Source organism: Aristolochia californica, unplaced genomic scaffold (genome assembly GCF_029961685.1).
Source record: "Aristolochia californica isolate CCGP_79_NKW_82.1479 unplaced genomic scaffold, dmAriCali1.0.hap1 SCAF_6, whole genome shotgun sequence".
NCBI classification, from domain to species: Eukaryota; Viridiplantae; Streptophyta; class Magnoliopsida; order Piperales; family Aristolochiaceae; genus Aristolochia; species Aristolochia californica.
Window position 1 is genome coordinate 35,674,021 of NW_027182257.1, and position 25,109 is coordinate 35,699,129.

Sequence of the window (25,109 nt, forward strand, 5' to 3'; positions counted from 1 at the left end):
CTCGACTATCCAACAACGTAGCCAGACGACCTTTTCTTTCTTCTTGCCTTGCGTTTAGCATCTCTCCGAGCTTGGCTATTAATTCCTCATTGTTGGATGACTCCCCCATGCTTGCCTTCTCTAATACCAAGTTGTTATGGTCCCGGACCATTGATCTTGTGACTCGGCGAAGGGAGAGGTCGTTTAGAGGATCAGAGGCTAAACCAGGATATCCTAATTTACCCGAGCGACCTATGATGGCGAGAAGGTTATGGAAAATGGAATGGAAGAGAATAAGAAGACCAGGCTCGTCGAGGGGAGACCTATACGCTTGGGTTCATCAAGGAGAATGTCGATCCTGATTTTGGTTAAAATTCTGTTTATCCTTTCTTCCCGTCCGTGTGCCCTTTTTGAGCCTTACATCTCAAGAGAGATTAATTGTAAAAATTACAAGAATGTCATCATGGCTAAAATACTCCTAACGCTATACTTAAACAAAGTAAAATAAACCTACTGAGTTATTAACTTCACCGCTTAACTCATCCGCGTCACCTCTGGATGACTCGTCCAGCTATCGAGTCCACAACACACACACATGACTAATGCAAAGCATGTACCTATGTTTCTTGTCATATCATCTACACTTACACTTCAGTTTGGCACGACACTCTATAATCCATCTGAATATCGGACTGTTGTTGGTAGTCTACAATACTTTTCTCTTACTCGCCTTGACGTTGTTTATGTGTTGAATAAGTTATTTCAATTTATGCATTGCCCGACTACTGACCACTGGGATATTGTCAAACGATTGTTCTACTATCTTTGTGGAACTCTGGATCATGGTATTGTACTACATCGATAATTTTCTTTGTCACTCCAAGCTTTCTCTGATACTGACTAGGCAGAAAACAAGGATAATTTCACTTTCACAGGTGCCTATCTTATTTACCTAGGTCGCAATCCTATCTCTTGGAGTTCTAAGAAGCAATGGATTGTGGTTCGATCCTCTATCGAGGCAGAATATCGATCTGTTGTAGCCGGCTGAGATCTGTTGGATTTGTTCTCTTTTCACTGAACTTGGTGTTTTTCTTCTACAATAACTGATGCTTTATTGTCATATGTCGGTGTTATAAATTTGTGCTTTAATTCAGTATTTCACTTGCGCATGAAGTATGTAGTTTTGGATTACTACTTCATTCGAGAACAAGTTCAAAGTGGTGCTCTTTGGATTACTCATGTCTCCTTTGCAGATCAGTTAACATATGCTCTCACCAAACTGCTTTCGTGGATACCCTTCATCTTCTTGAAGACCAAAATTGGACTCTCTTCTTAGCTCCATCTTATGGGGACATGATAAAGATAATGAATAACAATTATCCGTTATCTCAAAGATAACACTTATCATATAGATTACACTTGTCTATGTAATCTAACAATAACAATTATCCTGTAAATCCTATCTATATGTAACCATAAATCACGGCAAATATCTTTTGCTCCTTGGAAGTTACACTTCCAAAAACAGCAAATCCCATGTCCAGGCAAAAATGTGTCCTCGTAGTGTAGATGAAACCATAAAAAGTGGAAGTGGATTCTCCTAAATGTACGATAGTGACTCGTTGGCAATCCATGGTTTCCAAACTCTTATCACCTTTGTCCTTTCCACAGCTTCAATGCAATCCATTTGATGACAGTTGGCTCTACTTTTACAGACGTTCAAAAGCTTCCGCAACTCTTTTATGATTCTCAACAACTAACAGGCACCGCAGTAATGCTGCAGCTCGGTAACTTAATAAAGTTAGGTATGCGATGTCCAAATTCATGGCTTTCCAAATCGGTACCTGATCAGTGATCCCAAAAAGAATCCTCCTCGTGAATGCATACGAAGCTTTTTACTTGGGGAAAAGTAGAACTGTTTTCTTCTGTATTTTGTAAAAACAAGTCTATTCGATATCAATTTGGATTTCTTTTCTAGATGGGCGCAATTAAAGAACAGCCTTTCGCACGTAGATCCTGTTTGCTGTCTTGTTTCTATTTCCCTAAAACTTTTCTATTAAAGAACAGCCTTTCTCTTTTCTTTCTTTGCCCATGCTATTTTTTTTCTCGACAGAATTGATAAAAGTCATAAACAGGTTACATGCTCTATCATTAAACTCATCTCACCAAAGATTTATCTTTATATATAAGTGTCATTACAATCCAGTTATTACATAATTCATATGTAAACTATGGTTACAGGAGAAAATTAATACAGACAAGGACTTGAGGTGAGCTTCATTAAGAAACATATAACACACATATACGAAGTCTAAATATCTAAAAACCTGTTATTTCAACCGGATATCGATGAATGCAATCGAACCAAGGACCTCTCTTAGATTCGTCCTTCATTTCTCTCATGCATTCCCATATAATACTGTTACATTTCGTTCCAGTACCCATCCAGAGCTGCCAGACTCTGTCACCTTTTTTCACCCTTGTTTTGGCTTCCATGTATGCCATCTCGTACCACATCGAGGACGACGACTGATTTCCAAAGCGGTGCAATGACATTACTGCTGGCTCCATGTCTTCTCTTGTCAGTTTCAGACCCTTCCCTATCTCTTTTATCACTCCCAACCCTGAAACGGGTATGCAGTAATGTTGAATCACTGAACTAAAGCTGGGTATGTAAAGTTCAGCCGATGGATTAAAGAGCTTCTTACGGAGCAACGACAGCAGATACTTGGCCTTTTCTAAAGGCGGAAGAACCGACCTGCCTAGAAGAGATATATTTGCTCGAAGAGTCTCGGCTGCAACTTTTAGCAAGTGTCTCTCGATGGAAAAACCTGTGATGCCTTCGTCATCTTCAGTCCGAATGCCTGAGAGATAGGCTTTATCGTCGAAGGATCTGTTTGTTCTCAATACACTACATATCTTGTATTTGGCCGTCTGTCTGCTGCTTTCTTTGTTGGTGAGTAAAACAGCCGAGCTTCCCATGCGAAAGAGACAGTTGAGAAGAAGCTTACGTTTGTCCTTGCCGGGATACCAACCTGTGGAGAGAATCTCTCCACTTAGGATGATAGCAAAAGAGTATTTCTGATTCTGGAGGACATTACGAGCCAGGTCGATGCCGATAGCACCAGCACTGCACCCCATTCCAGACAGATTAAAGGTTTTTATATCATCTCGCATTTTGTATCGGTTAACGACTATGGAAGTCAGGGAAGGAGCCGGGCAAAACCCACTGCAGTTAACAATTAGAATATCGATGTCAAGTGGAGAGATTTTCGTCTTGGAGAGGAGATTATCCATGACGGGGAAGTACAGCAAGTGAGCTTCTTTGATGCTTTCCTGATTTTCCGTTTTGGGTGGTATGTAACGTAAAGAAGGTGGCAGGAAAGTTTCTTCACTCTGCCCGGACGAACCAATGACTTTGGCCATAAAAGATACGCTCTCTTTGTCGAAGAGATCGGGCAGAGAGGCATTTTCTAGGAAGGCGGCTAGGGGGACTCTGTAGCTGGGAGACGGCCTCAGGCAGGAGAAATCGACGAGGTAGACAGGGATGGGTCGTGAGAAGTATCGGTCATGGGCAACAACGTACACAAGCAAGAGCGACACTGGAATAAGGCTGGTTATGGGTTTGCATCTGTAAGCAACCAAACCAACCTGTATGGCGATGACAGAAATGAAATAAGAGAGCTTTAGGAAAAGACAGAAATATGAGCGGATTTGATTCATCAAGACAGGAGGCACAACACTCTCAATCCCATCTGATGGGAAGGCTTGATCATTTTCAAAACCAAGTGCACCCATTTGAGATCGTCAGGAGTGCCTGGAGAGCTGCTTCTGTGCTTGCTGGATTGGAGAATTTGGACTGTAGATGTGGTATTTATGGAAGAGTCTGACGACACAGATAAGCTGATTCGAACCTCCCAACTACTAGCACTTACTCTGAACCCAGAACGGAGAAGTTCTGAAGAGGCCTGCAAAACAGTTTTTAATTGTGAGAGAGACCAGACACACTAATGTGCTTTTTGGTCTAGGCCTACTGAAGTACTAATCTGTTCGTTCAAATGCCTGTGAGACGTGAAGCAGAGCAACTAAAGCTTCCCCCTGAAAAAACTGGTGGCTATGAGAACAGGAATATGAGAAATTTATGAAAATTTTGAAGTAAATGAGGAAGACCGCCCCACATGGGTTCATGCAATAACTTGATCCGCTCTCACCAACCGGTGCGATACAGAATATTTCTCAGGGCTCCACTCATAATGAAGACAAAAACCAATGAATATGAAGTGAGATGAGATTAACCACGTTGGCGTATCTAACAGAAGGCTACATGTATCCCTTAAAGGAAGCAATTTAGGCACAACAGTCAGTATCACAAATGTTAGAAATCAGGTTCATCTTTTATAGGCTAATTAGCTCATTGAGATCTTTCAGCAGTCACTCTGTCTATGCATTTGTTAGAGAAGAGAAGAAAAGGGTACTTCGTCTCTTTGAGTTGCAGCTGACTGGATTTAGGGTTCAGTTCTATTCCCTTTTCTCTAATTTTTCTATATATTGAATACTTCTTCTCACCTACTTCAGTTCAGCTGAATAAGTAGAGTAACTACAAAGAGTTTTTAGAAGCGTGTTATCTTACATTTCATTTCATTGATTATGCAGTAATAAACTGGCCAAAAGGAAGAGTTGTGTAATAAATTAAGAAATTTGGCACTTTTAGGCCTTTCTACATTCGATTTTCAGTTATTGTGTTTTTATATTATTTATTTATTTATTTATTATGAATTTACTTTAACTAGATTTTATATATAATAGTAGATACTTTTTTTTGAGTTCTTGCAGAGACAAAAACTTGAAGAATATTTCCAAAAATAAATTAATATAAAATTAATAAAATAAATTATTTAAAATATCTTATGATTGGTTTATATAAAGTATTTTCAAATAAGTGAACCCAAAAGCTTATGTACTCAATGAAAAATAGAACACTCATGAGAAATTTGTTGGGAGGGGGATGACTATTATATATTTAATAGTGCATGAGACCATAGAAAATCTACTATAAATTAATATTTTATATAAGGAAGCGGATTCGCGAAATGGGATGACCGTAAATACAACAACAAAAGAGAATTACAAAATTTCAAGTGACATAAGGTTCAACTCCGATTTAATCCTATGACTAGATCTCCGTGTGCAAATTTGATTTGAACTTCACTGACTCCAACAGATGTGTTGGAACTTGATTGACTAGCCTTGATTTGTAGCTGGCCTCCTTTCAATGTTTGATGAGAAGATTTAGTCTCATATTACATGTAACGACTTCATAGATGGTAACCAAGTAGTGGCAATGAAATTGTTTGTTGCTACGAATCTGATAGGGCTTCAAACTAACTTCAGATTTGTAGTGTCAAGAGCATAATTTGAGTTCTTCTACTTTTCACGGATGTACTTGAAACTTAAGAAAATTCTCCAGCAAAATTTTCTCTAGTTCTCCAATATCCTCCCCAAAAAGGTTCTTCTAACACCTAAGGGGTACCGTTGTATAAAGAGGTGGGGGTAGTTCAGGCACCCCACCATTTTCTCTCTCTAATTTTCTCACTCTACCTTTGACTAGGTACGCATCCAAGAGGATATAGACATATGACAATACTCATTCAAGTGGTATCAGAGCGAGGTTGTACAGAAAGTCAGATTTGAGTGGGAACAATGGCCGCAGATGAAGGGAAGGTAAAGATTGAAAAGTTCGATGGGGCGGATTTTGGTTTCTGGAAAATGCAGATAGAGGATTATCTGTATCAAAAAAATATATACCTACCACTTGATGGAGTGAAGCCAGACAATATTAAGGATGAAGAGTGGAACCTCCTTGACAGAAAAGCCCTTGGATTTATCTGACTATCGTTATCCCGTAATATTGTATTTAATATAGCAAAAGAGAAGACCACAGTAGGTCTCATAAAGGCTCTCGCCAGTATGTATGAGAAGCCATCAGCCTCAAATAAGGTGCATTTGATGAGGCAATTATTCAATTTGTGGATAACAGAAGGAGCATCAGTAGCTCAACATATCAACGAACTCAATATCATTACAACCCAATTGAGTTCAGTTGAAATTGAATTTGAGGATGAGGTACATGCATTGATACTTTTCTCTTCCCTGCCAGAGAGCTGGAATGCCACTATTACAACAGTGTGTAGCTTGTTAGGAAGCAATAAGTTAAAATTCAATAATGTACGTGATCTAGTTCCTAGTGAAGAAATCAGAAGAAAATCGTCGGGTGAAGGGTCGATTTCTTTAGCATTGTCTACAGAGGCAAGAGGAAGAACTAGAGGAAACAGACCTAGAAGGTTAACTCATCGAGGCAATTCTCAAAATAGAAGGTCTCAATCCAGAAATCTAAACATACCTCAAAATAGAAGGTCTCAATCCAGAAACCAAACAGATCTCATAACTCAAGTGTCAAGTGTTGGAATTGCGGGAAAATCGGGCACTACCAAAGTCAGTGTAATAGTACACCGAAGGATCAAGATGCGAAGGTAGAAGCAAATGTTGCTTCCTCCCTAGGGAATGATGCTGCATTGATATGCTCTCTGGAGAGCAAGGAGGAGTCTTGGGTGTTAGACTCTGGAGCATTGTTCCATGCTACCTCACAGAAAGAACTCTTCGAGAAATATGTGTCCAAGAACCTTGGTAAGGTATATCTCAGTGATGATCAACCGTGCGATATTGTAGGCAAAGGTGTAGTGAAGATTCAGTTGAATGGGTCTGTATGGGAGCTGAAAAATGTCAGGCACATTCCCTACCTAAGAAAGAACTTAATCTCAATTGGGCAGCTAGCCAATGAAGGCTACATCACGACCTTCCATGGTGATGATTGGAAGATTGCGAAGGGTGCATTGGTGGTTGCACGAGGAAAGAAGAGTGGTACTCTCTACATGACAGCAAAAGCATGTTGTACCATTGCAGTTGCAGAAAGTAACCAAGGTTCCAACCTGTGGCACCAGAGACTTGGCCACATGAGTGAGAAAGAAATGAAGATTATGCATTCCATGGGGAAACTATCAAAGCTCCAGTCAGTAGAAATTGATGTGCTAGGATTGCATATTTGGAAAGCATAAGAGAGTTAGCTTTCAGACACATGGCAGAACTCCAAAGAAGGAAAGGCTATAACTCGTTCATTCTGATGTTTGGGAGCCAACAATTGTTTCATCCATTGGTGGAAAATACTACTTCGTGACATTCATCGATGATCATTCATGGAAGGTATGGGTTTACTTCCTAAATCACAAGTCTGAAGTGTTTGATACCTTTAGAAGATGGAAAGCCATGGTTGAAAATGAAACAGGACTTAAGATCAAAAAGTTGAGAACTAATAATGGTGGTGAATATGAAGACACCAGATTCAAGAAGTTCTGTTATGATCATGGGATCCTCATGGAGAGAAGGATGATTTGGTTAGATGAGGATAGTAGGCATGTTCGGAAAGAGAGAGGATTACGGTTGTGAGATTGAATGCCTAATCCTCTGCCTCAAGCTTTGTTTATAGATATCAAATTGAAAGAATTACATTCATACCGTTCACCCTAATAGGTGTGAATAAAAGATAAAATATCATAGACTTATTACATCAATGACACCCATTTTTACTCATATCTTCTAACACTCTCCCTCAAGTAGGTGGTGAGAAGAAATCGTAGATTCTCAGCTTGGTGCATACACTGGAGAGAACATTTGAGCTAATTCGGCAACTTGCCTTTGAGATGAGACATGTTTGAGATATAGTACTTGCTTGCAGTTTCTCTTTGACAATGTGACGGTCAAATTCAATATGCTTAATTCTTTCATGAAATACTAGATTCGAAGCAATATGAATTACAACCTGATTATCATAGTAGAGTTCCATAGGGCCACCTTTGTTGAATCCCGACTAGGCCAGGAGGGATTAAATCCTTAGAATCTTGCTTATTGCATGTGCCAGAGCCGTGTATTCTGCCTCAACACTAGGTTGTGCAACTATGTTTTTATTTTTACTCTTCCATGTGACAAAGTTGCCTCCAAATAATGTACAATACCCTGAGGTGGATTTTCTATCATCTGGAGATCCAGCCCAGTCTGCATCGTGTTGGAAGATGGGATCAAGCCCACACGACCAAGAAAGAACCACATATCTAAGAGTATTTTAAGATGGGCCCAAACCCATAAGAAGTAGGACCCATCATGATTACCACGAGTTAGCATCCTTATCACATAAGTTGGAAGATCAAGTGGGACTCACAAAGATAACCACAAGCTGGTTGAAAGATCAAGAAGGACTTACAAAGATAACCTTGAGCTGGTTAGAAGATCTAGTGAGACCCCCAAAGATAACCACGAGCTGGCATCTTTATCTTATAGTCACATTCTCATAGAAGAGTTCTAGTTTGAGTTATGTTGTCTTCGATTTATATTGAGTTATTTAATTATGTTAGGACTTATCTTTAAGTGTTAGAGTTTGGGTGTAATTGGGACAAGGTAGTTTTATTGTAATTGGACTCTACTACTTTCCTCTATTATAAATAGAGGTTCATGTACTCTGATTATAATGAATCAATGAAGTATTTCTCTTTTCCATAAATTCAACACATCGGAAAAGCTTTCAATAATAAGATGACTATGATACTTATATAAGAGCCCTTGACATGGAGCCTTCTTCATATATTTGAGGATCCTTTCCAATGTCCGCCAATAAGAATTTTGAGGTTTATGCATGTATTGACTAAAAACACTAATTGCAAAGGAGATATCTAGTCTAGCCATGGTAAGATAAATCAACTTCCCTTGCTAGCCTTTGGTACTTACCCACATCAACATCTTCTCCATAGCCAGCACATAACTTTGTATTTGTGTCTATTGGGGTGTCAGCAAGGCGATATCCCATCATTCTTGTATCTTTAAGTACGTCAAGTACATATTTTCTTTGGGACAGAATGATGCCATGCTTGGACTAAAGGACTTCAATACCAAGAAATTATTTGAGGAGTCCCAAGTCCTTATTCTAGAATTCACTGGATATTTTGTGTTTGACTTGACTTATGTTATACGTGTCACTTCCCGTTAAAATAATATCGTCCACATACATAGCAAGGAACACCACACCCTTATTAGTGTGTTTGATTAATACTAAATTATCCATGCAACACCTCATGAACCCAAACTGAAGCATTACTTGACTAAACTTGTCAAACCAAACAAGCAGAGATTGTTTCAAACCATATAAAGACTTTTGTAGGTAGCTTACAAACTCCCCCTCAACCACAAATCCAGGTGGTTGCTTCATGTAAATTTCCTCCATAATATCTCCATTGAGAAAGGCATTTTTCACATTAAGTTGATACACAAACCAACGTGAGTCAGCAGCAAGAGATAATAAAACACCTACCGAGTTTAACTTGGCTACAAGGGAGAATATATCATCATAGTTGATACCATGGCACTAAGTATATACTTTGGACACAAGTTGTGCTTTAAGGTGGGCCACGGAACCATCAAGAATATGCTTAATTATGAAGACCCACTTACACCCCACCGATTGTTTATTGGATGGAAGTGAAACTAGTTGCCAAGTCTGATTCTCATATAGGACTGTCATTTTTTCTTCAGTTATTGCTTTTTATCCTAGATATTGAAGGGCCCCTTGATAAGACTGAGGAATAGAAACACAAGACATAGAAACAAGAAAGTGGTCTGACATTTTTTCTTCAGTTGTTGTTTTCTATCCTAGATGTTGAAGGGCCTCTTGATAAGATTGAGGAATAGAAACACAAGAAATAGGAGATAACTAACAAGTAGATAAAAAGTTGGAGATGGGGTGACAAGTAGATGGTCGAGTGCAAGACCTAGGTTCTTTTCATAGAGCAATAGGTCTAGTATCAAAATGAGGACCAAAAACACGAGGAGGAGAACTTACCTTAGAAAGATTGGTAGACTCCACAAGAGTCGTATCAACCAATGCATCGGGGGGTTGAAGTAATAAATCATCACTGCCATGACATATTGAGTCTTTGATGGGCTCAATAATCTTAGGAAACTCATTAGTTGAAGAAAAACTAGGTTGGGTACCATTAACTGAGTAAAAAGGCTGCTCTTCAAAAAACAATCACATCTTTGGATACAAGGATTTTTTTTCATAGAAGGATTATAACAAACATGTCTTTTTTTACTATGAGAGTGGCCTAAAAAGATATATTTAATAGCCTTCGGGTCTAATTTAGTAGTATATGAAGATATGAAATGAACAAAATAAGTATACTCAAACACCTTTAAATGAAGGGAAAATATATCTTCACAAGGATAGAGTAGGGAGGGTGGTGACTAATCATTAAGGACCGAGGAAGGCAATTTGTTGATGAGGAAACAAGCAGTAAGAATGACATGTGACTAGTAGAAATGGGGCACATGTATATGCAGAAGAAGGGCTTAGGCAACCTCAAGAATATGTCTATTCTTTCTCTCAGCCACACCATTTTGTTGTGGTGTGTAAGCATAGGAAGCTTCATGAATGATGCCATTGTCCTTTCAGAAGGATTGAAATTCTCCCGAAAAATACTCTTTGGCATTATCGAACTGAAGAACTTGTAATTGTTAATTAAACTTAGTAGAAATCATAGCACAAAAGGATTTGAAGGTAGGTAAGACTTCAGATTAGTCCTTAAGTAACAACAACCATGTTACCCAAGTAAAATCATCAACAAAAGAAATAAAATACTTGGATTGAGAAACATTAGAAGTATTTAACAGTCCCCACACATAAGTATGAACTAATGAAAAAGGAGTAACACCTTTAGGTTTAGCTTGAATGGGATAAGTACTCTTCTGGTGTTTACTCAATTGACAAACTTTACAATTCAAACTGGAGATACAGTGGAAAGAATGAAACATATGCTTGAGAGACTGTAGAGATGGATGTCCTAATCTATTGTGCTATTGAAGGGCTTTGATATGAGAACTGGATGCAGCAGTAACTATAGACAAATTGAGATAATAAAGTCTCCCTTGTTCATGACCTCCACCAATCACCTGTTTCATTTGTATCTCTTACAAAACACAACAAGTAGGACAAAACATAATGGACAGCTAAATTTTTTTTGTTAATTGACTAACTAACAGAAGATTTAAAGGAAACTATGGAACGAAAAAAAATCTTGCAAGTAGAAGTGTAGGTGTAGTTAAGGTGGACCCTACCCCATATACCTTAGTTTGAGATCCATTTTCTATACAGACAAAGTTATCAGTCATACAAGAAGATATAGAACTCAAAAGATTACTAGGATGAAAAAGATGAAGTAGCAAAGACCATACCTATTATAGTATTTGTCGCAATAGCAGGAGAGGCCTTGTTTGGGGCTGGTATCATCATATTCTTTTAACTTTTGAAGTAATTCAAAATCTTCTTTGGATATAGTCTTCTTGCCTTTATGAGTCTCAAGTTTGACTTCATTTTTTTCTCCATTATTTGTAGTGACTTGATTTGCTATGATCTGCTTTACCATGAATTTTCCAATATGTGTCAACCAAGTGATTTAAGCCCCCACAGTCAATACTAATCCTATTTTCAGGTATGGAAGAGTTATGTGCCCTACTATCTCTTCCACAACCACCTTTAGTATTTCTTCCTCGTCCCCTATTACTTGAACTTCCACCCCTATTATTTAAGTGCATAGCTAATGAAACATCGATTTGTGAGGTGAAGGATGGATCCGGGATATGTATCAATGTGATTGATATATCATAAAAAAAAAAAAGGGAAGAGCAGCTAAGCTAAGAATTTGAGTTTTAACCACATCAAGATATGGTTTGATATTAGCAAGAAAAATAAAGGGTGCTAATGTTTCTTGTTGTTTTTCCTGAACCGCGATATCACTGGAATAGGGATGAGAAATTTTCTATTCTTGAATAAGTCCTCTAAATTGAGCAAGGTAATCGTGCAAGTGTCGCCCATGTCACCTTCATGCTTGAGTAGAACTTTCTTGCAAAGACTTGTGTTACTTATGTGCCAACTCTTTTATATTCGTGGCATTTAAGTGGCTTCTAAGTGGCATTTTCCTATGATTTGATTTCGTAGTGGTCCAATATGGTAGACTTTATCTTAACCAACAATAGGGCATTGATCTCAATAATCAACTCCAATTTTGACCAAAAGTCTGATTTTAACCATTGATCGACCCTTTGACAAAAATCTTCTAACTTTAGACATTTGATAAGTTTGACTTTGATCATCGATCAACTAGCGATCAAGTTGCTTATGATGATGTTGATGATCTAAGTCATTGATGGTAGTCCCAATTTTTACTATTACACTTCATGTTTGCAATATGTTATTTGCTTATTTTTAATAGAATAATTGATAATACATAGTAATATTTGAGTTACTAAAGATGTAAACATCTAAGAGATTTCACATAGAACTTTGAAAGAAAACTCAAATATTAGAAACAAAAATAATAATAATAATAATAATAATAATAATAGTAATAAATTATTCAATTAGGTATCTTATTGTTGGTTTGCATGGCGTGTTTCAAAGTAAGTGAATCTATAATTAAATAAAAATAAAATAGTTTAAAAAATTAGTTGGGATAAGGGATGATTATTATATAAATAATAGATTTCCAATTATAAAAATTAAAAAACATTATCTATTTTAATAAATAATTATAAAATAAAATAAAAATAGCTTAAATTTTTAAAATTTCGAGACAATGCGTGTTTTAAGCACAACAAATAGACTAAAAAGGATAGCCCTTCCGTCTCATGGAGTTTGATTATAGCCCCAAGCAACAATGCCCGATTTATTGCCCTATTCAACTCAAGAGTATATCTTAAGCATCACTATTCTTCTCATAACTATCATGAACAGTTTTATAAAACCCTGAGAACAGACTAGTTAAATCAGGTTCAGTCGGCTCAATCACAAATATGGGATGCACAAAAAGAAAAGCCACGGAAAGGTCAAAACCTGGCTGACCAAACTGAGTTTGCCCATTTAACCGGTGCTGGCCGAGCTTGATTTGTCGTTTGAACCTGACTCGGTTACCCAGGTCACTCTCCCCTCTACACAAACCAAGGAGCACTTGATCCTCCCTCACCATTTGAACAACAGCTGGAAGAGCTACCGTACTCTCAGCTATCAGGGCTGGGAGGGTAGCAATCCTCCCCATTGGCATCAAAGAATGGGGGAGGAGAGGAATTGTGGCCCCTTGCCTCCTCTTCTGCTCTCTGCAACCTGTGACCGTAAAGACCATAAGGGAGACCGCTCAATGGCGGAGACCAAGGTAACATAGACAAGTAAACCGTCCACAGGCAATGCTATTTCTGAAAGTCAGGTTCCTCCATAAAATCTAATGAAAGCTACTTTCGCAATAACGAGATTTACATTTCTTAACCAAACGTACTCCCGAGGAAAGCAACATCCAGACCAAAACCTCAGAAAATGCAAAAGCTTGAAACTTCCCCTTACCTCTCCAATAGCCAATTCGACAGTCAAAGCTGCGATACTTGAAGAAAAAGAAAGAAATTACAAGTTTCATTGGACATCTACCAACTCCACATCAAATATAAGCCAGGAATTCGCAGGTATCATTCCCATGCCTTTGGAACCATAGCTGAATCATACAGAAAAAATAATAGCATTAATAAAAGGAATTTCACGAAAATAAAAATTGATATCACAAGACATCCCTCTGCATGGAGTGTCCATTTGTTAAAAGAAGAAGACTACGCTTCAGGCTCATATTAAAATTTTATGAAACAGAACGGTTTTACATAGGAGCTTTAGTTAGTGCCAAGAAAATTAAGGGCTCAAGATGCGTACCCCATAGATGGTGGGATGGTCAATCGTCTTTTATCACCAATTCGCATGCCTGCAGACATTATTCATGAGCACATGTAGACTTTCTGCTAAAATAAAGAAAGAATATGGATTCACTGAAAATTCCTGTATTAAAGTCATGTACCTTCAACGCCAACATCCCATCCCTTAATAACTTCTCCAATGCCTGTTTCAAATTATTTAATCATTAAAGAATTTAGTTTCACATTGGCTTCTAAAATAACACAAATGGCTGGGTCAAGTTCAAATTCAACAACAAGAATAGTACCTAGCCTAAACTTAAAGGGCTTCCCAGAAATATTGGAATCAAAGATCTTTCCATTCTTTAACTTGCCGATGTAGCGAACAAAGACCTGAAAAATAATTAAATAAAGTACAACTTCAACAAGAACAGAGCCACATGAACTGGTTAGATCAAATTTAAACTCAACCTAGGATCAATTTGAGTGGGGTTACCCAGTAAGATAGAAACAGCCTATTCAGTGGTACAACCAGTTTAATTGGAGTGAACTGTAAATAACTACTCACATGAAAAGAGAATTTGAAAGAAACCCCATTGAGTACTTATATATTTTTTTTATAAATGGTGCTAAGTATTATTAGTGAGAGGATTAACATTAGGTGGGGGGTGGGGGTGAGGGGGAGCATCCCAAACAATGAGGGATTGGAGGGAGGGCCCATTTTTAGCTAAACTGTCAACCAAGGAGTTTGCCAAACAATGTACATGGTTCCAGAAGCAAGAAATTACACAGACAATATCTAATATGAAAAGCAAAGCAGGCCAGTGACACCCAGGAGGAGATGCCGATCCTGAACACCAACCAATAACGACTTTAGAATCCCCTTCAATGAGCAGATGGTCAGAGAGACGATCTCTGAAGACGATGAGGCCTTGAAGGAGGGCAAAGACTTCTACAGTGGTTGAGTTAAGAACCCCCATTGGTCCCAAGTAGGAAAGGATGACATCTCCCGAAGTGTTCCAAAAAACGCCACTGAAGCCAGCAGGTCCAGAGCAGCCAATGGCACTGCCATCGAAATTGAGTTTTATATCGTCGGGTGGAGGGGACCATTCAACCATGGCAGGTGGTTTGGAGGGGACTGTCATGTGCGCTAGGATGCGCCAGTTCATCCGAAGGGGCATGCCAACAAAGGAGAAGTCCTTTCTGGAATTGAACCAGCAAGCGATGAGGCCCGTGGCAGAGTTGGTAGTATCTTCAATGCCGTTGAACTTGTGGCTAAAACACCGGTTGTTACGTTCCAACCAAATACACCAAGGTACGTGGGCGAGGCAAGCAGACAGAAGCAGTTTACCAATTTTTGGAAAAGGGATCCCCATGACAAGGCTGATGGTCTCAATGAGATCACGTTGAAGGCCAATTTGGAGTCCAATTCGTTGAAACATGGCCATCCAAACCCTCCAAGAGTAGCTGTAGTGAAGGAGCACATGATTAACAGAAGCGCCACAAGTGTTGCATAAAGGACAAGTGATGTCTAGGCTAGTGTGGCCGCACTGGTGGATTTTATCAGCAGTTAATATCTGCTCCAAATGGCAGTCCAAACGAAGAATTTAATTTTATAGGGAGTTGAGTCTCCAAGCAACAGCAGCATCATGCTCAGAAGTGTTGGGAGACAATCCTCTAGATGTGAAAGTAGGCAGAAGAGACCGAGAAGAGACTATGTGCATTTGGCAACCATAGCATCTTATCAGGAATGTTGGATTCAAATGTGGATAAGAGAGCGCAAAGGGCACTGGTCTCGTCGTCACTCAGGCCACATCTAAAATGGAAATTCTAGGATTGATTGCTCCTAACGTCGACCATAGAGACATCCTGACGCAAAGAGATTGCAAAAAGAGAGTTGAAGGCTTCCTGAAATGGACGAGGGGGTTTGAGGGAAAGAACAGCCCCACATCCATTGACAACGAATCCCTTCCAACCATCAGAGAGAGTCGAGCTGAAGTTACTATCATTGAGCCAGGCATTATCGAACCAAAAAGGGGGAGGAGCCCATCTCCAGACGTGAGTGTCCAAGAGAATAGGCCAATGGTCCGAGATTATCCAACCAAGAACTTTGCTAGTTGCATTTTCATAGAGTCGTAGCTAGTCACTATTGGCAAAGAAGCAGTTTGATTTAGAGAGTATGGGCAGTTGGCGACCATTGGACTAAGTGTATGCCTTTCCAAGAAAGGCAAGTTCCTCTAATTCAGAGCATCCAATGAAATCAGCAAAGTGTCGCATGGATGTCGAAATGTGATGGGCTGGCAGGGCTTCCTCGTTGCAGAAACGAATGGCATTGAAGTCGCTAGCAAGGAGGAAGGGAAGCGGCAAGTGTTATCATCCCAGAATAATTGTTTGTCACGGTATTTCGTTGGGCCATAGACTCCAATGAGATACTAGATGGCATTGGTAATTTTGTCTCGGATTTTGATGCCAATGGTGTAGGTCCCCAAGATATTGTCAAGAACTTCAACAACGCCCTTATCACATAAAGGAGGATGCCACCAGAAAGGCCAACGCATCAATTTTCAGCCAACCAAAATCCCGAGAAGGCCAGAGATCACGAACAATGGTGATGGTGAGGGGTGAAGATTTGGTCTCTTGAAGAATGCGAATGTTGGCTTTAGAGGAAGAGAGAAGATTTTGAATGGATGCTCGACATCTGGTAGTGCCAATTCCGCATGTGTTCCAAGACACAATAATCATTTTCCATGTTGTTTTTGGACTTCAGAGGAGTGTTGATCGCTAGGGAGAGGGCCGAAGTAGGCTACCCCCATCAATTTAGCCAATTCCATCATTTGATCCCATGTTTTAGCATCGAATTTATGTTTCTCAGATTGGAGCTCTTCAATGAAACGATGAGAGCGTTCGCCTGGTTCCGAAAATATGAACTCCCCCAATGTCTGAATTTCTAGGATAGCGATTCTGAGTGCTTGGTTCACCTTGAAGAATTGGCATCGATTGAGCTTTGTTCCTTCGTTGGTATGTGGGGATGAGAGAGGGGATAAGTTCTGCTGGAGCTCGGGAGGTTGGTTGTCGGTTTCAGTGCCTGATTCAGGGCCTGAGGAACATTGGTAGTTTGTGAGTTGACGAGGTGGTGAGGGAGTTGGGGTGTCCATAATAGGAGGAAAAGTTGTTGGGGTAGTTTTGTTAGGATGATCGGAAGATATAGGAGGGAGATTGGTATTGGGTGGGTGAAAGATGGCAAGAGAGGCTTCAATGAGGGGCAGTCCCGGGTTTGAGATGGATTCCAAATTTGAGCACATGTTAGGGGGACTTGAAGGGTTGGTGAATTACATTTGGATTAGTAGTTGGTGGGGGTTGGTGGAAGGTTGACCAAGTATTGAGGTGTCGTTACTTGAGACTGTGAAGTATGATATTCTCGACGGATGTTGAGTTCGCGGGTGATATAAAGGTGATAAGAGGGTATTCAGATTTGTCTGAGCATCAAGGGGCTGGCAATATTGTTTGTGTTGCAGAAAAAGGCAGGTAGCAGTTGCAGAGGGGGAGAATTTGAATTTGGTCAGTGTTTCAGGTGTGATGGGGACTGGGGATAGGGTTCAGCCTACAAGGGAGGGTCTAAGATGGCATCGGGAATCGGTGAGTTAATGTTCGGACTCGGAGATCGGTGTGTTTGTTCATTGGAGGTGTGGGGGCTTGCTGATTTGCCGAAAGTCAGCCATGTCATCAAAGGAGATACTAATCTAGAATCTGGCATTGTTGATGGCAATGAAAAGGAACTGTTGTCCACACCAAAGTTAATGGGGGTTGATGAATAGTCTTGTTGCATCCAGTCTGTGCCAATGCTCCGTTTTGCGGTCCAGGGAGATGAAAGTCCTGAAGACAATGGCGATGCTGGTGAAGACTCTGCATTGCGACAACTCAACGAGAAGGCCTCGAATAGAGGTCCATTGTTCGAAATAGCTCAATGGGGTCGAGGGTAGCCATTCACTAATGCATGTGATGCCCGAGTTGGCACATAGAGAGAGCGAAAGGGCTGAGGATTTGTCAATGTTCGTGCAGAGGTGTGTATCAACCATCAATGGGAGCCGAGGTATGAGATACATGGTGTGTAGCTGAAATGGAGTAGGGAGGTGAACCAACTACTAGTGGTTTGCTTGTAGATACAAGGAGTTGTGGATAGTACGATAGAATCAACCAAAGGCAGCCTGACCCTCAAAGAGAAGATTGAGAGGAAGGGAAATTGAGGCATTAGGTTGCACCAGTACGAGCTCAAGTGTGGCCGATTGAGATGAGGGAGCGAGGGGGAATATTTGTTGTCGCAGAGAAGGTGATGGCTGAGAATGTGAAGGGGGTGGTAGGATGGGATTTTGTGAATGAATAATGGGGGGCAAGAATAAATGTGTGCCATGATGAAATCTTCCAGCCGAATCTCGTGTTAGTCAACTTTGGGATGTAAATGCATGCCATGATGAGATCTCCACAATGTTGAACGATCTTACATTCCCACTGGCCACGGAAGTTGATCATAGAGATGTAGAAGACAAAGCAGCCCGTCCACAATTCAAGAGTCTTGCTCGGGGTATCAGAGTCCGAGGTCGCCCACTCAAATTGCCTACTGAAAGCATTGGTCACCACAATTGGAATACAGATGAAGGAGGGGCTTTGATCCGTTTGAAACAGCGATTCGAATAATGGTTCCTGAGACTCGGTTGAGTGTCTCCAGAGTGGAGGTGGTGCTTCCGTTGACAAAACAAAAGTACACCGGCTTGGGAGGTGACCGTCGTCGCTTGAATCATGTAATCCAGTCAAATGGCAATGTCACCATCATCGTTCGTCCTTGGGGCATCAGCTGAAGCAGCACCTTGTCTCGTCTTCAGAGAGCATCCTTGTCTACAACGGTCCGAGCCAGAGTGTCAGAGATCCTCGGTAGCATTGGGATCATCATGTTGAAGGCTGGTAAGAGCATCTTCGCCGGGTGGGGAGAGGTTGCCATCGGCATTAGTCTCCATAGTCGTCACGGTCGCCAAAGTCACCACAAACTCCACAGTCGCCATCTTCTGAGTACTTAACACTGCATTGGAATTAGTCGACCCACAAATGATTGAACAACTTGGTCTAGCAGAGGCTCTCAAAGGTTTCTAAAAACATGATCATACAGAGTATAATACCTGCTTGGGAAGCTAGGACTAAGTGGAATACATCTCACAAGCCAGCCCAAACTAGATACTGAATACAAGTACTATATGGGGTAAAAATATAGTTCATTTGGAACACCACTTAGGGGGACCAGAGCTGCACCAATTAGGGATTTTCTTTCAAAGAACGTAGAATTCTAGTTATTTAAATGGGATTATACAAAGGAAAAAAATAGACTTGCCTTCTTTCCAGATGAAGCTCTTTTGCCATCAGGCTTTCCAATATAGAGCTCCTCAACAACCATGCCATTTGAGTAAGTCCTTGTTTTTGAAGGCTGTACTTTTGATTTCTGATCTTCAATCTTCTTCATAGGTTTCTGTTCACCTTCTGCCAGTTCTCTAAATTCTGTGCTCTCTACACCTGCATCACCATTATTACTCTTACTCTTCTTCTTCTTCTTCATCTTTCCTTCTATTACTTTAGTTTTACCTCTTGTATCAGCAGCTTCCTCAATACCATTCAATGTGTTATCAGACTTTGCCCTTGGAATTTTATCAGTACTAGGCATGTAACTATTACTGTCATCAACAACATTTTCTTCACGTGCGTCTACAGATAAAACTTCCCCATGTTCAGAAGTTTTTCCCTCCCTCGCCTTTTGTTTCTGTTTCTTCTTTGTTTTCCCTTCTTTTTCAGAATTGCTCCTGTCAGACTGCAGCAGGAAATCAACCTGCTTACTAGTTTCCCTGAACATAATAAGAGTCATATAAGATATGTCACCATGCAGACAGAAAGAGAAAAACCATGACTAAACTGAAATTTTTTCAGAAATTCTAGTAACACTTTTTGATGAATAACTGCAGTAATATTTTTCCTTTTTTTGCTACCATCCCTGTAAGACCAATATTTTGAATTCTCCCAAAAACCATGTCACATTCTTTCAAATAGAACACTGACTAAGATCAAATAAGAACAATAGTAAATGAAATATTTTGTGAATTGGGCCTCTGATTCAATGGCCACAAAGTATGGTTTATAATGTGAAGTCTTGGGTTCAAGTCTCACTAGGGGAAAAGGATGTACTGTGCGTGTATAATCAACATTTCAACAAAATAAAAGAATAATCTTACACATCCAGATCGCCATCTTGTTCAATTGCATCACTCTTTCTCTTTGATTTTATAACTCTATCAACAGCAGCACCTGCTTTTTTCGCCTCATTCTTCTTTTCTTTATATACCTGAACTACTTTTTCTCTGGATGCCCCATTTTGGTCTTTTAGCGAAAGATCAATGGGAAAACCATCCTCATCTTCACTCTCCAAAACTGGGGTACTAGCACTCTTTAGTACAATATGCTTTTGTGAATCATTCTTTCCATCAGAAGCACTCTTCTGACCCTTCTTTTTAGGACCTTTTTGAGTAGTATCCCCACTCACAGGTTTTTCTTCATCGTGTATCTCCTCAATCACAACTGGAACAAATAAAAATAAAAACAAAAATAAAATGACTATATTGGCAGAAGTGCCAGTCTTTATAAGTTGTAGTTAGTAAAAAAACATCTAGCTTGGTACTAGAATATCCATAGATACCAGAAAGACCTGCATATATGACATAAGAACATAAAAGCTAAGCTCATAATGTAGTGCAAAGTGAATCGTGCAGTGAAAGAAAAGTAATTGTAAATTTCAGAGTCTTCTACTTTCTATGACAACATGTTCTATTTTTTCGTTGATGGGTATAGAGTGGAAATTACATGAGGCATTTAATCTGTTAAAGAAAATTTTAGAGTGTGATTGATAATGACCCCAGCCTCACGTGATTTCCAACCACATTATCTACAGAAAGTAACTCCCTTCTGCTTGATTCTCTAAAGAAAGTCAATTCTCTACAGAACATTGTCGTCCACAGAGGCCAAAAGAAAGACAGTTACATTCCATTCCCTATGATGGAAGAATAATATACCTCCACTGCGGGGTCTAGGTGAAGGAGGGAACATTTCAAAATCATCATCATCAACCTCATCATGGAAGTCTCCTTCATACTCTTCTTCATCTTCAGTGTCATATTCACTAGATTGTCCGGTCTCCATATCTTCAATATAAGAATCACTTCAACCAGTGAAGAATATAAATGTTAGAGAAAGTATATAATATCCCTTAATAAAAGTAGGAAGCTTAGTTGATCCATTAAAAACTTGAATAACTATATCACACTTTTTTTTTTTGTTAAAAGCATGACAACATCAGACTTATTCATCACAAAAGTATACCTGTCATCGCTATCCTGGTTAACAGCGTTATCTGGTCCAAAGTAAAACCCAGTAAGGTGCACGCTTCTGGGGCCATCAACAGAAAAATTAACTTCTTCTTCCTCCTCGAATTCGAGACTCAATGAGCACGATTCTACTTTCTCAGGCAACAGAGCACATAAAAGAACAGGGCTGTTATCCCCTAGACTACACTGAACAACGCTCTTCTTGGTGGAAGAACCAAATCCCAGGGTCGCCTGCAAAAACAACGTCGAACAGTCAAACTGAAATCCCATCTTGAAAAAGCTAACGCACAGACAGCAGAAAAATCGAAACAAACCTGAGAAACATGAAGCCTTCCTAGCGCTTCATCGAATCGATGGACGTATGGTTTCCCGGATTTTATTTCAACACCTAACAAAAACAATTGACCTTTTTAAAAAAAAGCAACCTGGAATTTCCATTTGCCTTCAGATTTATCTTAATCATTATGGAGAGAAGCCAATAGCCGAATATACACAAAAGTAACGAAAAAATGAAGGAGCGTAAGCAGCGAAAAGAAAGGAGAAGTCAGTTAATCACCCCAAAACGCCATCCCGTATAACAAATGTTCGAAATTCAATTTCTCAGAGGGAATTTTATGCAAAGGCAGTAAGGCACTGTGTAAAACCCTTCACAGCCACCAGCGTTCTACCTTCATAAACCCTAAGACGCCAGAAACCTTGTATAGGTATATAAGGAAATTGTAATAATACCTTTCATAATCGGTAAACGAGTAAAGAAGTATAAAATAGATATTATCCGTTTTTATTTCTTTTAATAAATAGTAAAATGGGTAAAATTACCAGATTATATATACGCGTAAGATTTTTTATCCCGTTATTGTTCCATTTAATAAATAGCAGACAAAATTGACACCCCTAACTATGTGACAAAAAATGGACCTATTGTATACATTTCGAGTTTACAATATAGCTATTACAAGCTAACATATTTATTAACAGATTATAAAAATTATTGAGCATAAAAAACAATGAATGTAGAGTAACAAATTTTTCCATTTGGCGAAGTTTGATAAATATCCAAGTTTTGGGTATTTTTATTTAGAAGAGAGGTGTCTATTTAGAATAACATACTCTTCATGTTTTGTTGGTTTTGTTGTACACATTGCAATTGCTATAGTGACTTGTAAACTCATTCTAATGTCTCACTCTTGGCATCTTCTCTCACCTCCAACCATCAAACCTTCTCCCAGTAAATTCCTCACGATTCAATAAAATCTCTCCTTTTTTTTTTTGTGGATTAGGTTTTTGGCGTTGAATCAGTAAATTTCTTAGTGTTTTTTTTAATATTCAATTTTATTCTAGAATAAATCCTTTCAATCTCGAAGGATTTTCTTCTGTTAGATTTGGTGTTGTGTGTTTACTTTACGAAAGTGTTGATTAGGGGTGGCATCGAGCCAAACTGAGCCCAAACCTGCCTATGTTCGAGCCAAGCTTGATTTAAATATTTCGATCTCGACTTCAAGCCTAAAATTATTATCGAGCTCAAGCTTAATAATTTTAACCGAGTTCGAGCCAAGCTTAATAATTTTAACCGAGTTCGAGCCAAGCTTGACCTTCAATATTATTCATTTAAAATTTTTCAAAAAATACAAGTCTCGAATTCACGCTCCAACATACATTTAAAACTTTTCAAAAAATACATGTCAAATAAATTGTATATAAAATTATACATATATTTTACATAAAATTGGGAATGACCTCTACTTAAAATTGGGCATAAGGGTGACATCGAATCCAGCTGAGTCCAAACCTTGTTCAAGCCGAACTTGATTTAAATATTTTGAATTTGAGCTCGACCGACCCTAGCCTCAAACCTAAAATTGTAATCGAACTCAAGCCTAATAATTTCAACCAAGTTCGAGCTCGAGCTCGAGCTAAGTTCGAGCCTAACCTACATTTAATACTCTATATAAAATATATGTCAAATAAATTATATATAAAATTATGCATACATTTTAAAAAAAGAATGATAGGGGAGGTTTAGGATTGAATTTCAATAATAGATTAGAATACACCAATATTAATCTTTTTTCCTCCAAATGTTGTCTAGCTTATTTTGTAATTTTTTAATCTAGCCATAAATTTACTATGACCTCCTTAGTGCCCCTAGTTGAAAATTTATATTCTAGGAAAAACTAGAAATATTTTTCCTACTATACATATTTCCAAAAAAAAACCTTTAAATAAAATCCTATTACTATTAGTGACTTATTAGAAAACTACAAGAAATATTTAAAAATTTTCGTAGGAAAGTTAAATGGACCTCTGCCTCTTCTAGGGAAATTAATAATCAATCTAATATATTACTATACTTATCGATAAATTTTTAATCAAATAAAATATCAAACACAAAATTGCTATGAAAATTGCCTCATGCTAAAAGTATTACAGCATCAACTTTCAAATACTTATTCAAAAAAATATTATACGGTTTTTTAGTCCATCTTGGCAGACTTACTAAGAAAATTATATGATTTTTTAACAAGAATTTTCAATTAGAAAAATGTTTACAAAAAACATGAGACACTAATAGTCCATAGAAACTTATTTCTACTAAAATGTATTTTTAATTTCTTTAAATTTCTTTTTTTTTAACTTTATGATCTCGCATGTGCGAAATCATCTTTGCGTAGAGGGGGGGGTGTTGAAATTATTTCTCTCCTTAGCTAGTTTTTCGCTGAGACGAGGAACGACGACGAGGGAACCAGTGGCGCCGGTGAGGAACTTTCATTGGGGATAATGGTTGAGACGGAGGCGGTCACGGCAGACGAGCAGGAAGAAATTGAATGGCGACAACAGAATCGGTGGCGACGGAAAGGCAGATGGCAGCCAATGAAGTAGTTGTCGACGGCAAGAGAGGCGGCCACAGCAGTGCCCGGAGAAGCTCGGCGGTGAAAGGGGAGGAAGAATTTTTTCCCCTTCGCTCTCGCTCCCGCTTCGCTCGGTGCTCCGGTCCAGCTCCCCGGGCCCGACTCCGCCGAATCCCTCATCGACTCGTTACATTAACGAGCCGACTAGCGAGCTTTCGAGCCGAACCTCGATTCGGTCAAGCTCGGATCGTTAATTTAAACGAGCCGATCCTAGATCTCGAACTCGGCTCGAGATTCAGGTATACCGATTCGAACTGAGCCAGAATCGAGCCGACTCGGTTCGAAGCCACCCCTAGTGTTGATCTACGTGGTTTCTCAAGATGGGGGAAAATTGAGATTCAAAATTAAAAATTAAAGCACATGGAGTGCTAAAATAAAGTTCAATATATAATAAGATAAGCACACACCATAGAAGAAGAATTTTTTGTTATCAATGTTCTCTTATTGGTAGTCACCGCCTAAGAACCCTTGCTTAGAAAAATTTCACTAATAGCTCTATTAGTTGGAAAATACAAAGAGATTTTAGGCTCTCTCTAAGCCATGTGTAATCTCTAGTTACACCAATTGATCTCTCCCTTGAAGATTCAACATAACTAGATTCCAAATCTAGTGGACACTACCTTTCTAGATTACATGCTCTAGAATGTCAATTGATCTAGCTTTAAAGACCTAAAGAACCTCTACAAAGAAAGTGTATAAAAATACAAAAAAGAAAATCAAACATACAGATTCCTTTTGGAGAGATAGTCTTTCTCCAAGCGAGATTCAAACCTCAACATCTTTAATCATGTGATACAAATTGTTTGGAAGTTAATTTTAATTGAATTATTGAATGCAAGAAAATTTGAGAGAAGTGAGATTTGAGAAAATGTAACATTTTTCTCTGAAAAAGGGTAAAATGGAAATTAGAAGCACAAGATACTTTTCTAGAGGTTTGATATGCTAATATAAGCTCAATGAATGAATCTCTACGAGTTTGGAAGCCTAT

At 39.0% G+C, this 25,109-nt stretch overlaps 2 protein-coding genes across 3 annotated transcripts; both read right to left on the minus strand.

Moving 5' to 3' along the window:
- Nucleotides 1-2,215: 2,215 nt before the first annotated feature.
- On the minus strand, nt 2,216-3,774 carry LOC137935178 (3-ketoacyl-CoA synthase 6-like). Its single transcript, XM_068779868.1, has one exon. The coding sequence runs from the start codon at nt 3,700-3,702 to the stop codon at nt 2,299-2,301; it is 1,404 nt and encodes a 467-aa protein (XP_068635969.1). The 5' UTR covers nt 3,703-3,774; the 3' UTR covers nt 2,216-2,298.
- Nucleotides 3,775-13,339: 9,565 nt separating this feature from the next.
- Nucleotides 13,340-21,899, minus strand: LOC137967223 (peptidyl-prolyl cis-trans isomerase FKBP53-like). Of its 2 annotated transcripts, XM_068813736.1 has the most exons (11): nt 21,769-21,899; nt 21,527-21,600; nt 21,208-21,443; nt 20,901-21,046; nt 20,067-20,409; nt 19,426-19,682; nt 19,178-19,356; nt 14,109-14,193; nt 13,965-14,006; nt 13,823-13,871; nt 13,340-13,613 (listed from the first exon to the last, which is right to left on the minus strand). In XM_068813736.1, exons 1-11 carry the CDS (start codon nt 21,779-21,781, stop codon nt 13,535-13,537), a joined length of 1,503 nt encoding a protein of 500 aa, XP_068669837.1. In that variant the 5' UTR covers nt 21,782-21,899; the 3' UTR covers nt 13,340-13,534. The 2 variants fall into 2 exon arrangements, with proteins under 2 accessions (XP_068669837.1, XP_068669836.1); XM_068813735.1 differs by having other exon boundaries at nt 19,178-19,682; nt 21,769-21,898.
- Between the last annotated feature and the right edge of the window lie 3,210 nt (nt 21,900-25,109).

Excerpts from the sequence above, each read along its gene's own strand:
- LOC137935178 (XM_068779868.1), bottom strand. The coding sequence starts at position 3,702 with ATGAATCAAATCCGCTCATATTTCTGTCTTTTCCTAAAGCTCTCTTAT.
- LOC137967223 (XM_068813735.1), bottom strand. Across the intron at positions 14,007-14,108 it reads GCCCTTTAAGTTTAGGCTAG|GCATTGGAGAAGTTATTAAG; the intron begins GTACTATTCTTG and ends AATTTGAAACAG. Across the intron at positions 13,872-13,964 it reads ATGGGATGTTGGCGTTGAAG|GCATGCGAATTGGTGATAAA; the intron begins GTACATGACTTT and ends TAATGTCTGCAG.